The sequence below is a fragment of the Taudactylus pleione genome, unplaced genomic scaffold, assembly GCF_031769625.1.
Source record: "Taudactylus pleione unplaced genomic scaffold, aTauple2 ptg001049l, whole genome shotgun sequence".
Taxonomy (NCBI): domain Eukaryota; kingdom Metazoa; phylum Chordata; class Amphibia; order Anura; family Myobatrachidae; genus Taudactylus; species Taudactylus pleione.
The window spans coordinates 77944-92440 of NW_028285450.1; the positions used below are offsets into that span (position 1 = coordinate 77944).

Consider the following 14497-nt stretch of genomic DNA (forward strand, 5'->3'; position numbering starts at 1 on the left):
AGTAATAAGTACTAGTCCCGCACCTTGCTCAATTTCAAAATGTGAGCGACCTTTAATAGAGCTCTGCTGAACACACTATGGCCCTTATTCAATTGTTTTCGCACCTGTGATAATTTTTCACATGCCGGACTTTCGCCGACATTGCCAGTTTTGCATGCGAAAAAGTATCGTGCGCACTCCCGCTATTCGCCGTATTCAATTCCAAAGTAAGCGAAAACGCGTCCCGGCGAAAATAACAGGCGAAAAGTGTTGGCAGAATTGGGGAAATCAGCCTGACACCCCCCAAAAGATGCACTAACATTGGGGATCAATCTAGATGTCCCCGATTAGCCCTACTGAAGCTATTTGGGGTACTTAAGTGCTGTCAATTACTCCAAAATTGCGGCTTTGCACAAGTGGTGAAGAATAGCATTAAGCAGTTTTTTTTGGTGAAAATAAGTAGTCCTGTCAAATTTGGGGTACTTTAAATGGGTGCAAGCATAATTAAAAATCGGTAAAGTCTAGTGTTAAGTTGCGCAAAAAAACGCACCTTCAGCAAACACCTGCATTCAAAAAACACCTCCCCCATACTTGCAGACCCCCCAAAAGTCTATTTTGCTAGTTTTTGAGTTTGTACCCCCGCTTTGTACTTTTTCGCCCCCATTTTCAAAGTGCTTTTTTGGGGTGTTCCTTTTTTTTTATGCAGGTCCTTTGGGGGGCTGTCCAAAGGGTGCAGAGTAGTTTCCGCACCTTTGCACCCCAAAACCATAATACTGCACTCTTTTCCGCCGGGTATTCATAGGCAAAACTTTTTGCCTATTACAGTGCATTGTACGCGAAAAATCTTTGAAATTGAATACGGCGATACTTTTCCGCCTGGCAAAATGACGTCATCTGCGATATTTTTTTGTGGATTCGGACTTTTCGCCGGCAACTGAATACAGGCCAATGTGTTGGGAGCAATTTTAATTCTGAGGAGTTGTCCAAAAATGGCCAACCCCCTTAAAAGGATGTGTGTCACTTGTTTTGTAAAATTCACATCTACAGCAATTCTTACTGTGGTTACTACTCAAAAGCCTTTAACCTTTGCAATGCTACAATTTCAGGTCTGTAAAAATGTGTGCTTAATTCTCATACATCAAGGGTGGTACATGAGAAGAAAGAATGTTAAAATAACCAGTGTTATCCCAGTTGCCCTTGGTCTTCTAACAGGACTAGGACAACCAACTTGAAATTTCTAATACATTTTTAAGTTTCACTTTCTGACCGTAAAAAGCCTACATTATGGATACAACAGAAGTTTTGGATTTAAGAATAGTGTTTTCTGAAGGGAAGGTCTAGTACAGTTGCCTTAAAAGTTCAGCCATCATAATACAAGTGTGTATGTATATGTGCATTTAAATAGGTCTCCTGCCATCTACCAATGTTTTCCAAATTAATAAAATACTTGGTACTCACATGTTCAAATTGTGTCTGCGGTGGACGTAACTGTAGGACCTCTTTCCACAAGGCCTCATTTTCCCTAATTTAAAAAGGAGGAAAAAATGGTATATGACACTTAAGGTAACTGTGCTTATAATAATGCTCTTCCCTTATTACTTTGACCTAAATACAGAGCTGTCCCATAAGATGGTTCACATATAGGTTCTAGTTTGTGTGTCTCTCTGGCACACTTTACTTAAGGGACTTTATGTCCTATAGCTTATATGTTCTCAGTATCAAGGCTGTTACTGTAAATGTCATACGTTAATCAAAATAAGAGCAACTGTTTCTAGTAGCATAACTTACACTATGGCATTCAAAAATCATAATGCTATGTTGTATGGTCTATTGTTGCCTGTACGGTAGTGTATAGAAAATAAAATATTTAGACATGGTTTTCATTCAATAAAAGCCAAATGGGTGTGATATGTATTACCACGGCTGCCTGACAAATAAGGAAATCCCGATCGTAATAAAGGTAAGTATAAACTAATCTAATGCTACCCCCTAAACCCACCTTTAGTGTGCCTAACCCTAACCTTCCCCCCCTGTGCCTAACCCTAACCCCCCCTTCCCCGCTGCCTAAACCCAAGTCCCCCCCCGGGGGGGGGGGGGGGGGGGCGACTCACCCTAACCTCCCCACGGGGGTGCCTAACCCTCCCTCCCCCCAACCTCCCGGGGGGGTGCCTAACCCTAAGTGACCCCCGGGAGCCCTAGACCTAACCCTATTACCCCCCACCCTCGCGGCTGTCCGCTGCGGTGCCCGGCTTCCGCTCGATCGGGATGCCGGGCGCCGGCCTCCCGACGTTGGTCAAATGACAGGCGTCTAGATTTAGACGCCTGTCATTCGTCCCTAGTCGGGATTACATTGTCTGGAAGCCGGCGGTCGGTATTTAGACCGTCGGCTTCCAGACTACATCCCACTCCAAATACAAGGGAAAAAAAAAAAACCCCTGTAGAGTTTAAAATAATGAACATTTTCTTCACAGATTTGTCTCACGCAGTAAAAAATAACCCCAACAAAGTTCTTGGGGATCCTTTGATTAGGAGTTGTGTCTATATGGATGCCCAGCTATTTTGATTCACAGTTGCTCAAAAGGAGGAACACAAAAATAACCACAGTGAAATCAGTTGCAATCACAAAGTGCACATTGCTAAATATGTATCAATGATTATGCAATATTACACTGTATCTACCTCCCAATCATAGGTTTCCACTAGTTTTCTGTGAATAATCTAGTAGTGAATATCCTCTGTTGCCCAAAAGTAAAAGGTACTCACTCTGTTTTTTTAGGCGTGTCCCCAAGTTCTCATATTGACAAACCGGGATGTAATGCCGACAGTCGGGACACCAGTGGTCAAAACCCTGACACCGGGATCCAGACAGGGTTAACATAGACACTTGTTGGCTGGTATGCTAACCCTCACCCTATCCCTCTCTCTCTACGGTGCCTAACCCTAACCTCCACCCGTAATGTCTGAACCTAACCTCCCCGATGCCTAACCCTACCGAACCACTTCCAATATTTACCTTCGGCATGCCAGCGGTCGGTATTCTGGAGCCAGGATCCCGTCGGCATACCATGTGGAGGCATGCTGACTACATCCCTGACAAACCATGAGCCTGCTCTGCTAGATACCCGTGTTGTCGGACCCTGATAATTGGTTTATAGCAGAGGTTTCCAAACTTCACTATTACAGTCCAGGTTTTACAGATATCCAGATGGTTAAATCAAATTGACTGAAATACTAATTAAGTCACCTGTGCTCAAGCATGGATATCCTTAAATTGTGGACTGTAATGACGGCGTTTGGGAACCTCTGGTTTATACTATTCAGTACTAGAAAGGTATTAAGATACTGAACACCATAGACACTCCCCACTGCCTTGAAAAAAAAAAAAAAAAAAAAAAACCTTCCCCTTAACATTGAAGTCGTTTATAATCTTAATATCAGATGTACCTTAGGACAACATAGTAGCTCTCGAGGACTGCGGTTGGCTACCCCTGCACTAACAGTTCACATTTTCCAGACCACCTAGCTGGTAAACAGGTGTATTCAATACTAACACATTTGAAAAGATCCACAGGTGGAGATAATTTCACTTGCGGAAACTTGGAAAACATGCACTGTTGGTAGCTCTCGAGGACCAGGGTTGGCTACCCCTGACATAAATAATAAATTCAATATTAAAACCATTTTAAGTGTACAGAAATGTTAGTGTCATTACCCAAGAAACACCAAAGGTTTATTGTTAAATTTTTCTTCTCAAGACAGTGCTCCAACAGTGGAAAGACATCCCACGTAGTGAAGATTATACACACTTTAAAATCAGGGTAAAGGACTCCCTTTGTACAATGTAAGTCTTTAGTTAAGCATGTAAAATCTCTTTCCATCTTCAAATCATGGGTTTCTATTCCCAGTGCACTTTCCCAAATTGTTAGGATACATGTGGAAGGAGACTCAACATAATGTAATCCAGTTTAATACAATACAAATACCAATATATTAAAGTGCACACATACACAATTTCACTTAGCATACCAAAGTAAGACATTCAAATATCATTATAAAAGCATGTAAATACAGAAGTCAAACCAGCAGCGTACCTGAAAATAGAAGTAAGCGAGCCTTGAGTGATAGCTCTAACATTTAACAAACGCACAGAGGCCCTGATTCAGAGCTATACGCTCTGACAGAGCGCTCGCTCTGAATCAGGGCCGGGCTATTTTTTTTTTTTTTTTTAGAACGGCCCCCTGGCCGCTCGCATAGCTGTGGGTGACCACCCACAGCTATAGCGAGCGGACAGGAAGATGGTCGCGATGGTCAAGACCATCGCGACCATCGGGCTTGCAACGAGACCCTTGTGGTAGGGTCTCGTTGCCGCAAGCCCCAGAGAGATTTCAGCTGCAACAGAGCCGAAATCTCTGCCACTGACATCACTCGTGATGTCAGTGGGGCCGGCCCCAAACAGTAGGCGTTCACATGGGAACGCCTCCGTTTGGGCAGCCACCCCCCCGGGCCCACCCACCAAAGGGGGCGTGCTGTCACTCAACATCGACAGCACGCCCCCTTTGGTACGAGACCCGGAGCGACGGATTGCCCGTCGCTATCCGGGTCTCGCGCATGCGCACGACGGAGCCGGCTCCGTTGTGACATGCGCTCTGGGCCACCATCGACCCGGTTCGAGCGCTCAGCGCTTGCGACCGGGTCTGAATCAGGCCCAGAGCCCACACTGTATAAAGATGGAACACTTGGTTCAGATATGATCTACAGACTACCATAGGTTAAAACAAGCCTTTTGTCCTCAAGTCTGCCCAATCTTCATAGAAAATGAGATCTCATAAAAAAAACAAACACTAATGGAGAAACAGCATCTGCCATCCAGGTTAGAAACCACAAATTCATCTCTTACAAAGCCTAAAAAGGTGGATGCTTCAAAGCACTGAGTACCAAAATAAAATCCCAGGTAAACATATGAAGGTTAAACAAACTTTTCACTGGAAAGTTTGAACCTTTGGAAAAAAACAAATATACCTGCACCCTTAAAGATCCTAGGCGTAACCCTTCTAGAACTTCTTGGAGGAAGAGAAGAAACCTCTCTCTCAGCCCACATCATGATTCTGACAGTGTCCTTTATGACTCGAATACTCCTTGCCCCTCCCTGATTGTTCAGTAAGCCTTTGTGAATACCATTAGAGCTGTGCCAAATAGAAGGGCTCAGAACTGTAAAACAGGAGGAGGTTGTATACCTCAGAACGGACTGATGTCCTTTCCAAATTAGGACATGCAAAGAAACATTCTTGATAAATTTTCTATTTGTTTGTATATTATTTATGTAATTTAAATTCTCTCATATTTCATTAACACTTATTGATTTATACTTACACATCTTTTCTTTATACTTCACTATCACCTTTTTCCCTTTTCGTGTGATGCCCTGGGGATGGCCCTTGGTTGGAATTTTTTTGGGGTGCCTTGCTTCTCGGACGTGAACCCCTTAATGCTAGGGACGCCAGTATAGAGGAGCCTTGACGATTGGCCTGGTGCTTATTCATATATTTGCAAATGTATGTAACTAATACCTCTGAATCGCTATTATCATGTAGGATTTAAGTATTGTTTTGCTGCAGTGTGCTGGGGGGCAAATCTCCTTTTTTTTCCTGTGTTCAGAGTAAACCCCGCCCTTTACAAGCACCTGTGCTATGCAATTAAGCTGATCTGAGCAACTACCATTTCTTTTGCATTCTTGATAACTATTGAAAATATAATTGCCCCCTTTGTAGGGTTGGGTACACGATCCCGGCGCACACAGATTTCCAGCGGTCGCAATACCGACACTAGAATCCCAACAGTTGAAATGCGGACGCCTGCAGGTAGTTAAACTAACCCTTAAGGTGCGTACACACACAACGATTTTTGAACGATTTAACTATAACTACGTCGTTATTGTTCAAAAAAAATCATTCAGTTCCTGAGTTATAACAGTGAACGAAAATCGTTCAAGTGCGCTCCCGTTTGTAGTTCATTTCAGACTGACCAACATAACGATTTTCATTAAGGGAAGGAACATTTTTCGTTTGTCGTAAAAATCGTTCATTACACTTCAAAAAAATCGTTCACTTTTCAAGTGAAAATTTGACAATCGTTTGCTACTAAAATCGTTACGAGTGTATGCACCTTTACTCTTAATTCACCTTTTCTGCAGCCCAACGTTAACCCTCTGCTCTTGCAGCCTAACCCTAAACCTTTCCTTCGGGATAGCAGCCGCCGGATTGTCAAGCCGGGCTTCTGACCCTTGTGGGGATTCCGGCGGCATTGTGTGCGCCAGGATCTGAACTACATCCTCCTTTTACAGGTCATTTACAATAGCCCTTGAGTATTTAATCTTGAAGCCCTTAAGTATTTCATCTTGAATTTGTCCACCTGGAGATGAACATTCAAAAAGTTTAAACAGAGGATGGGTTGGAAAGATCAGTCTGGTTTCTGAACCAGAAAGAGGGTGGAGTAGAATCCTGACCCCCTCTGGTTCACAGGAATTTCTGCCATTTCTGTGGCAAGTAAACCTGAATTGCTCTTTGCAATCCTAGAGGCTTCAGAGATCTATTAAAGAAAAGCCCCTTGGGGCTGGACCAGCTAAGCCTATAATATAACACATTGATAGGATTTCTCCTTACCCAATAATCTGAAGTAGACTCCATCCTCTGGTCTCTGAAGCGTAACAAGTGTCATTGACTGGGTGTCCTTACTGTCATGCCAGCTGTCAGCGTGCTGACCTTTTTTACCCACCAAAGAAACTTTGGAATGACCAAATGCAAGGCCCTGGCCCTACCAAACCCTGTGCCCTTAAGAATCAAAGAGAATGAAAGGACCAATAGTCCAGTCCCTTCTGTTTTGGAGCAGACGAGCGTATGAATGCCAGAGTGCAGAAGCCAAGAAAAATGTTTTGTCCAACTCCGGCACAAACAACATTCCCCTGTAGATGCAAGAGTCCTATTAGACTCTGTATCCGCCCGCCAGCAGCCCTAAATGCAGCCACTGCTGTAGCTCAAATCTGAGCCTGAACCAAGTTAATGTCATTAGCAGCTTCCCGATGTGCTCCTCTACAGAGTGTAACTGTCCTCTAAGACTCCCAGATAGGAGACCTTCCTCCAGCTGATCTGCCACCTTATTACCGCAGATAGACACAAAGATAGGCCTCAAGCAGTCCCCTGCCACTTTCAAGACCAATTTTAAGGTGACTTCAATCCTCCTAGCCTTCAAAGATTCACCACCTAGAATAGGATTAGTAGTTAATTTTGATTATCTGGAAATAGGGGCTACTTTTGGAGCAAACTCCCACCTAACCCTGTCTGCCGTCGGCAGTGGATATAAGAGATGTAACCTCTATGAAATACAAAACTGTTTGTTAATGCGAGTACAGGCTACAATTAAAAGTTCACCCAACTGAGGTGAGACAGTAAAATAAACTAGCTGTTTATTTTTCCTCTTGAATAGAGAGAAGTACAGTCTCTAGGATCCTCTTCATCCTACAGATGTGTCCTCATACATCTAGCCTCCTTGCTCACTAAACAGCCCTTCTAGTTGCGCCATGCTGTTGCATGACTCGGTAGCGCAGAGCATCTTTTTGTGCGACTTTTTATCTTCAAATGATAAGCGGCATGCCTATGTTCTGTGAGCATCTGCGGGTGTATCTGCATGAGATACGCTACGTTACAGTGTCAGCAGCTGTAACACTAAAGTAGTGTTTTGTATGCAGTTATACCCGCAGCCGCACACAGAACATAGGTATGCCACATATAATTTGAACCAGCAGAAGTGGTTTGTGCCAACTATTCGCATCACTCTGCAAATAAGACGCATATGAAGGTAAAAAGTTGCACGTAAAGACGCTCAGCACTACAGTGTCACACAGAGTTCCCGCGTTGTGTAGGGCGACTTGCAGCACATGGAAGATTGATGTATGTGGACACATCTGTATATGTGAAGTAACTGTCACACTGCCTGGACCAAAGTCTCAACCCCTGAGCATTAGCAGTACCCTCCCCCTCAGCAAATGAGGATATTTCCTGGTCTGAATCCACTGGACCTTCCATATCCTCTAACGAGGAAAGATCCAAAGAGTATCTATCTCAGGACTAAAGAGAGATGATACTTAAACTAAACCCTCCACAAACATAGCAGAGCCAGTAGAGAATTAGCAAAGTTACCCATAGCAACCAATCAGCTTCTAGCTTTCTTTTATCAAGTACATTCTTTAAAATGATAGCTAGAAGCTGATTGGTTGTCATGGGCAACTTTTCAACCCATCCTCTTTAGAAGGTTTGATACCCCTCCCCTAAAACACATATGGTAAAATGTATGAAAAAGAGAATGGGTCGAGAAGTTGCCCATGGCAACCAGTCAGCTTCTAGCTATCATTTTAAAGAATGTACTTGATAAATGAAAGCTAGAAACTGATTGGTTGCTATGGGTAACTTTGTAACTTCTCCACCTGTCCTCTTTTGAAGATTTGGTACATCTCAAGCATAGTCAGCATAACCTCCAGATTTGCGGAGTCGTTAGTCTTCGAAAGGATAAAGGTGCTGCTTTAAATTAAAGCGAATGATCTTTTGTTCCAATGTTGTAACAGGTTGTTCAGAGCAGAGTACTAAGAAATGCATGCAATATTTCAGGACATTCATTACTGTTAAACATGCCATTCTGGATATACACATTGCACTGAAATAGTAATGAATAAACGTTCAGCACAATCTATATATTTTTGCATTCTTAATGCCTGTTTAATTAAAAAATCCCAATGGAGTTTAGCTCTCCAATTAAGTGCCCCTTCAGTACCTTTTTAGAGATTCCACAGTTGTATCAAGTAGATCTTGTCTTGCTTGCAGCTGATGGAGAAACGTTAATATTTTCTGCAGGTCATCTGGCCCTGGTTTACCTTCTTCAATTTGGAGAACAGGAACCTGGCAGAAAGTTATTGAACACATAGTAAATGTTTTATTAGCACAGATCTCGTTTCCAAAATATTTGTGATGTAAGGATTAATGAGTACCATTACATGCATTGCTGAATTTCACATATATGGGCCTACCAAAATAAAGACCATATATAATATCAGTATATGATATTGTGGCATACAGAAATTTTAAACAAATAGGCACTGGATTATTAGTAGACTGTATTGGTCTAAACAATAAAATAGGGATTGGATATTATGTCAAGTTACAAGTGCAAGAAAAAGGAATATGCGTTTTCCCAGAATAAAATTAAACTGGAGGTTAACAGGTAGTTTTTGACGTCCATGAACATCTACACTCCTCAGTCTGATTAATAACACTGCACAACAATGAAAATGTTTCCGATGTGAAAATAGTTACTTCTAATTGATTTCAGCATGCAAAGAATGAATACGACATTTAAAACTTTCAGTTAGCTCTGATTTCCGAGATATAGCCCATTTATGACGATGTAGGGGTATTCCTAGTGAAGTGGGCAGAATGGAGAGAATCTTACCAGCAATTTGAGTTCTGAGCAGAGGTGGCGGGGTCTAATGACCCAATTAAATGAATCACTTATTTGTCCCCTCCCCTATTCAAATATATGCGATTCACGCGATTACCCACACAAGATTACTGTGGTGCACTGAGTGACAAGCATAGTGAGCAATTCCACCAAGACATTTCAGCAATGGAACAAAGATATCAGGGTAGGTGAGTCACTACTGTTGGACAGTGACAAGAGATGCCCCAGAAGAGGAGTACAAGCGACAAGCAAAGAGAAAGCACCCCCATGAATAGGCCACTATATTAGATAGTACTTTCGTATGCTGTATGTTTGCTTCGTTTTCTTATGTGATTGAATTAGAACTACTGTTATTTTATATCAAGAAAATATCAGATTTTTAAATAGCTTTTCACTATGACTATATTACTAATGTACATACAGTATAGTGCAAGTAGTTAGCTCAAAATAATAGAGCTAGTAAAAACATTCTGAAATCATTTTAGTTTTTCATGACCTCAAATTAGTAATGTATGACTATTTTTAGAAAGGAAACAAATTAAAAGTATTAATTTGTTGTACAGTGTAATCAGTCCCTTTAGATATCACTGAGAAGGTTCCTCCTAAAACTGACGGTAAAGGTAACTTAGTAATTTACTGTCAACTAAGTGGAGCTTTTCAAAGCCACCTATCTTTTGCTAGTTTCAGCTGTGGATTTAAAGGGGCAATACTATTAAATACAAAACTAGGCGTGTTTTGTAATTTATTATTGCCACTTTGCATCTTTAGTGGTTTCAGTAACTGGATTTAGAGGCTTTGAAAAGCGCAGCTTAGTAAATTTACTCCTTGGACTCCAATACATACTAGTAAACATTTGGCTACACAGACGACTCCCATCAAGAAATCATGTTACTTATTATACTGGCTAATTTCCTAAAACTACAGGTAACCCACCAAGCCTTGGTCATTTAAAATTATGGAAGCTGATCTATTTGGTGGAAACTTTTGGCCATAGAGCAAACTGCTCTATATGCTTTAAGCCAGGGCTCGACAAAACCTGGGGGCCAGGTCGCCATGGCGACCAAGATTCTAGTCCTGGCAACTAGGTTTTATTAGAGCCAGGTGTACTACAACAGTAGAAATAATTCTAATTGTAAAGGAGTAGGCGGGTCGTAGTGCATACTCACCACATTCAATCAGTGTGGATCCACCTCCTACCAGCATGCGACTATGTGAGGTGAAGCCGGAGCTGCATCTGCCTCCCCACAGTGGCTGCAGCGTGTAATGGAGGAATCAAAGGACAGACTCTCTCCCGGGCCACATCACCGTGGCTGAGTGCCAGCCAGAGGGGACAGAGCCCCACAGGCAACGATGAGTATTGAGATCCTGCCCAGCCTGACGGAGTTGCTGCAGGTCCTCTGTCAGAGGCCTCAAGACTTTGAGGACTTCGCCGTGTAGGGTGCACTACTTCACCATCCTGAAGGAGACCCGCTTGCAGTATGACGCAGGGGCTGCTGCGGCCCCACGGCCTCACGCCCACAGAGTCAACTTTGACAGAGAGCCTATGCAGTCTGTGTCCAACAGGGAGGAGTTGGATGAGAACCTCAGACTTTGAAGATAAGAGGCTAGGGCTCTGTGCCTTATAGCGCTTCCTAGCTAACACATAGAGTAGATAGACCTGTAACCCCGTCCTGGGGCTCTTATAGTGCATGGTAGACTTGTAGGTCCCCCTACAGGTTTACCCAATTTGGTGCACTGACTAAGGGGAAAGTCCCTATGGTGGTGGGAGAACCTGCCAACAGTTCCACTGCAGGTTGGCAGCCGGGTGAGTTGTGTTGCAGATTGGTGGGGGGGCATCTTTCATTGTGTATCATGTGTGAGATTATATATATATATATATATATATATATATATATATATATATATATATATCTCTCTCAATCACTCACCAATAACTCTCCCCCCCGTATATATGCTACTCACCAATAACTGCCCTCACTGTGTGTATGTAATATATATATTATACACACACACACACCAATAACTCCCCCCCTCCCGTATATGCGCCACTCACCAATAACTGCCCTCCACTGTATATATGCCACTCACCAATAATCCCCCCCCTGTATATATGCTACTCACCAATAACTGCCCTCACTGTGTGTATGTAATAACAAGAGATATGGTAAGAACTTACCTTTGTTATCTCTGTTTCTACGAAGTCCATAGGGTCCACAGGGTTGACCTTGGGTATAGGTTGGGAACCAAATCCGGGCACCACGCAGTTAAAGCTTTTAGCTCCCAGGATGCACTGGGTCCACTCTCCCTATAACCCCACCCCCAAGCCAGAGGCACCTCAGTTTGTAAGTAGCCAAAGGCCGGAGGAGGAGAGAAAAAGAGAGAGAAAACTGGAACACTCAATAACCATACTCACCGAAATGGGAGACGGAAAACCGGTGACCAGCCACACAGCCCATATGAAGCCAGGTGCGTCAGGGCGGGCGCCCTGTGGACCCTATGGACTTCGTAGAAACAGAGATAACAAAGGTAAGTTCTTACCATATCTCTTGTTTTCTACTTCAGGGTCCATAGGGGGTCCACAGGGTTGACCTTGGGGATGTCCCAAAGCAGTTCAACCAAGGGTGGGGACGCTCCTGTGCTGAGAGGAGAATCCGTCGCCAAAAAGGAAGCATCCTGAGAGGCAAAGGAAACCAATGCCTAGAACCTTAAAAAGGTGTGGACAGAAGACCACGTGGCCACCTAGTAAGGCAAAACAGCCGAGGCGCCACAGCGAGCCGCACACGAGGGTCACATGGCCCGAGAAAAAACAAGCATCAACAACAGGAAGGCCTACCCATGGGTAGGCCCCTGAGGAAGACCTACGAGGCCATCCAAGTCAACATTTGGTTATAGGCCGGCCATCCTTTCCTGTGAAAACCAGAAATCTCAGACCACCAATAAGGAGTCCGATTTCCGTAAGGAACCTGAACGGATCACATAAATCCAAAGAGGCCAGACCACAGTCAATGAGGCCACACCAGCCGAGAGGACTGGGGACAGAATGGCCGTACCATAAGTTCCAGAATAATATGGAACCTGAAAACCACTAAGAAGAAACACAGGGCGAGAGCAACTCCCACCCTGACATGATGCCCTCCAGAAGAGGGAGCCACATGAGAACGCTCCCAATTCAGACACTCTCCTGGTTGATATAAACACCCTGAGAGAAAGAGAGAGCCTAAGCAATAGACCATGTAATGGCTATCACAACCAGCGGTTCCATTGACTGTCCCCGGAGGTAACGAAGAACCACTACTTACTCCCAAGGAGTCCCTAGGGAGGACAAATGGAGGCATAATCCAGAAAAACACTCCAAAGGATGAACTGGATACCAGAGTGAAGCAATTCCATATCTTAACCATACTGACAGTGTAGAGATCCGCACTGTCAGGAAGACCAGGCCAAGTGTGAAACCCAAGCCAGCCGGAAGGAATGCCAGAATATCTGGAAATCCTGGACACCGGAGGATTGTATCGACAGGTACAATACCATAAGATTTATGGCTGCCACAGTTTGTGGTAGGTCCCAGCAAAAGCTGATCCATGTGCTCTAATCATTCCAACGATGACAAAGCCAGGGAAGCCGTAAGACCACTGTAAGGACACAGTCAAAGACAAACGACCCAGGTACAAGGCAAAACCAAGGACCCTGAGACAACAGGTCCGGGCAGTGAAGCATCAGGGATGGAGTATCGATGTAGAGACTCCGAAGATCCAAGTACCCCTGACATCTGGGGCAATCAGGAGCCACCAGCAGGAAAGCATCTCCGTCTCGATTGAAAACACTTCCAAAGACCTCGAGGAAGAAGGGAGACCGGAGAACACAGGTACACAAAGTGGAAGGACCACTTCACCGACAAAGAGTCGCTGAAGTTTGCTTCAGAATCCCCAGAGCTGAACTGTAACACCATAGTGTGATAAAGTCAGAAGGCCATGAGGGTCACCTCAGGGGGGCCCCCCCTGCTCACCAGGAGATGAAACCTCTCTTGGGGAAGAGACTAGTCCCCGGGATGCACGTCGTGACGGCTGAGGACTCCCGCTTCCCAATGGAGAGCTCCTGAAATGAACGCTGCCGAGATGGTCGGGAGGAGACCCTCGGACTATGTCCGAATATGTGACATACCTGTCATTGCCACCCAACGAACAGTGTTGCTAAAAAGGAAGCCACTGTCCTGACCCTGTCGGACTGAACCTTTTCAGGTTCACCGGGAAACAAGAGTTATGCCAGAGTAAGTTAATTGACAGGGTGGAATCGACAGATGTCCAACTGCACTGAAAAGGATTCGGTCCAGACACTGTCCCTAGCAAAGAAAACCCTGGACGAGATGGCCATAGCCACCCGGACAGGGACCGACTTGCCTCCGGAGAGAGCATCATCGTTTGAACAGTTATCCGACAGAAAAAACTCATTCCATCTGGAGATGAGCCAATTATGGAAAGGCCTGGAATGGAACTGAGCCCATTCCACCATGCATCCCAGAGTGTAAAGACATCTGTCGACTGCGCAGACAACCATGTACTCCTAATGGAAGAGAGGAGATTCCGTCTTACGCCAGAAGAATTCTCAGATTCTGAGAATCCAGCAGGGATCCTAGATGAAGAATACCCAGAGAGGGATGCAGGGAGGACTTTTTCCCCGTTGATTAAACGTCTGCACCCTGAAGAAGCCACAGTCATCCTGACCTGGCCGTAAAGTACCCCGGTGATCCCGCTAAGAGCAGGAGGCCGTCCAGGTACAGGAGCATTGGGATATACTGAACAGAAGAACTGTCAGAAAATCCAAAACGCTGGTAAACCCCTGTGGGGCTGAGGACAGTCCCAACAGGCAGAGCCCGAAAAAATATGAGATATGGTAAGAACTTACCCTTGTTATCTCTATTTCTACGAAGTCCATAGGGTTCCACAGGATACCTTGGGGTATAGGTGTGACGTCAGTCGCAGGGCACCAAAGAGTTAAGCTTTCAGCCTCCCAGGAT

General features: G+C 44.3%; 1 protein-coding gene across 1 annotated transcript in view; it reads right to left on the reverse strand.

Moving 5' to 3' along the window:
• LOC148453970 (uncharacterized) overlaps positions 1–14497 on the reverse strand; it is a 110705-nt gene that overhangs the window by 66879 nt on the left and 29329 nt on the right. The window contains exons 5-6 of the mRNA XM_088461438.1: positions 8800–8924; positions 1438–1501 (exon numbers count right to left, since the gene is read on the reverse strand). Of these exons, the coding sequence (XP_088317564.1) occupies positions 1438–1501; positions 8800–8924 (189 nt within the window). The remainder of the gene's footprint in view (positions 1–1437; positions 1502–8799; positions 8925–14497) is intronic.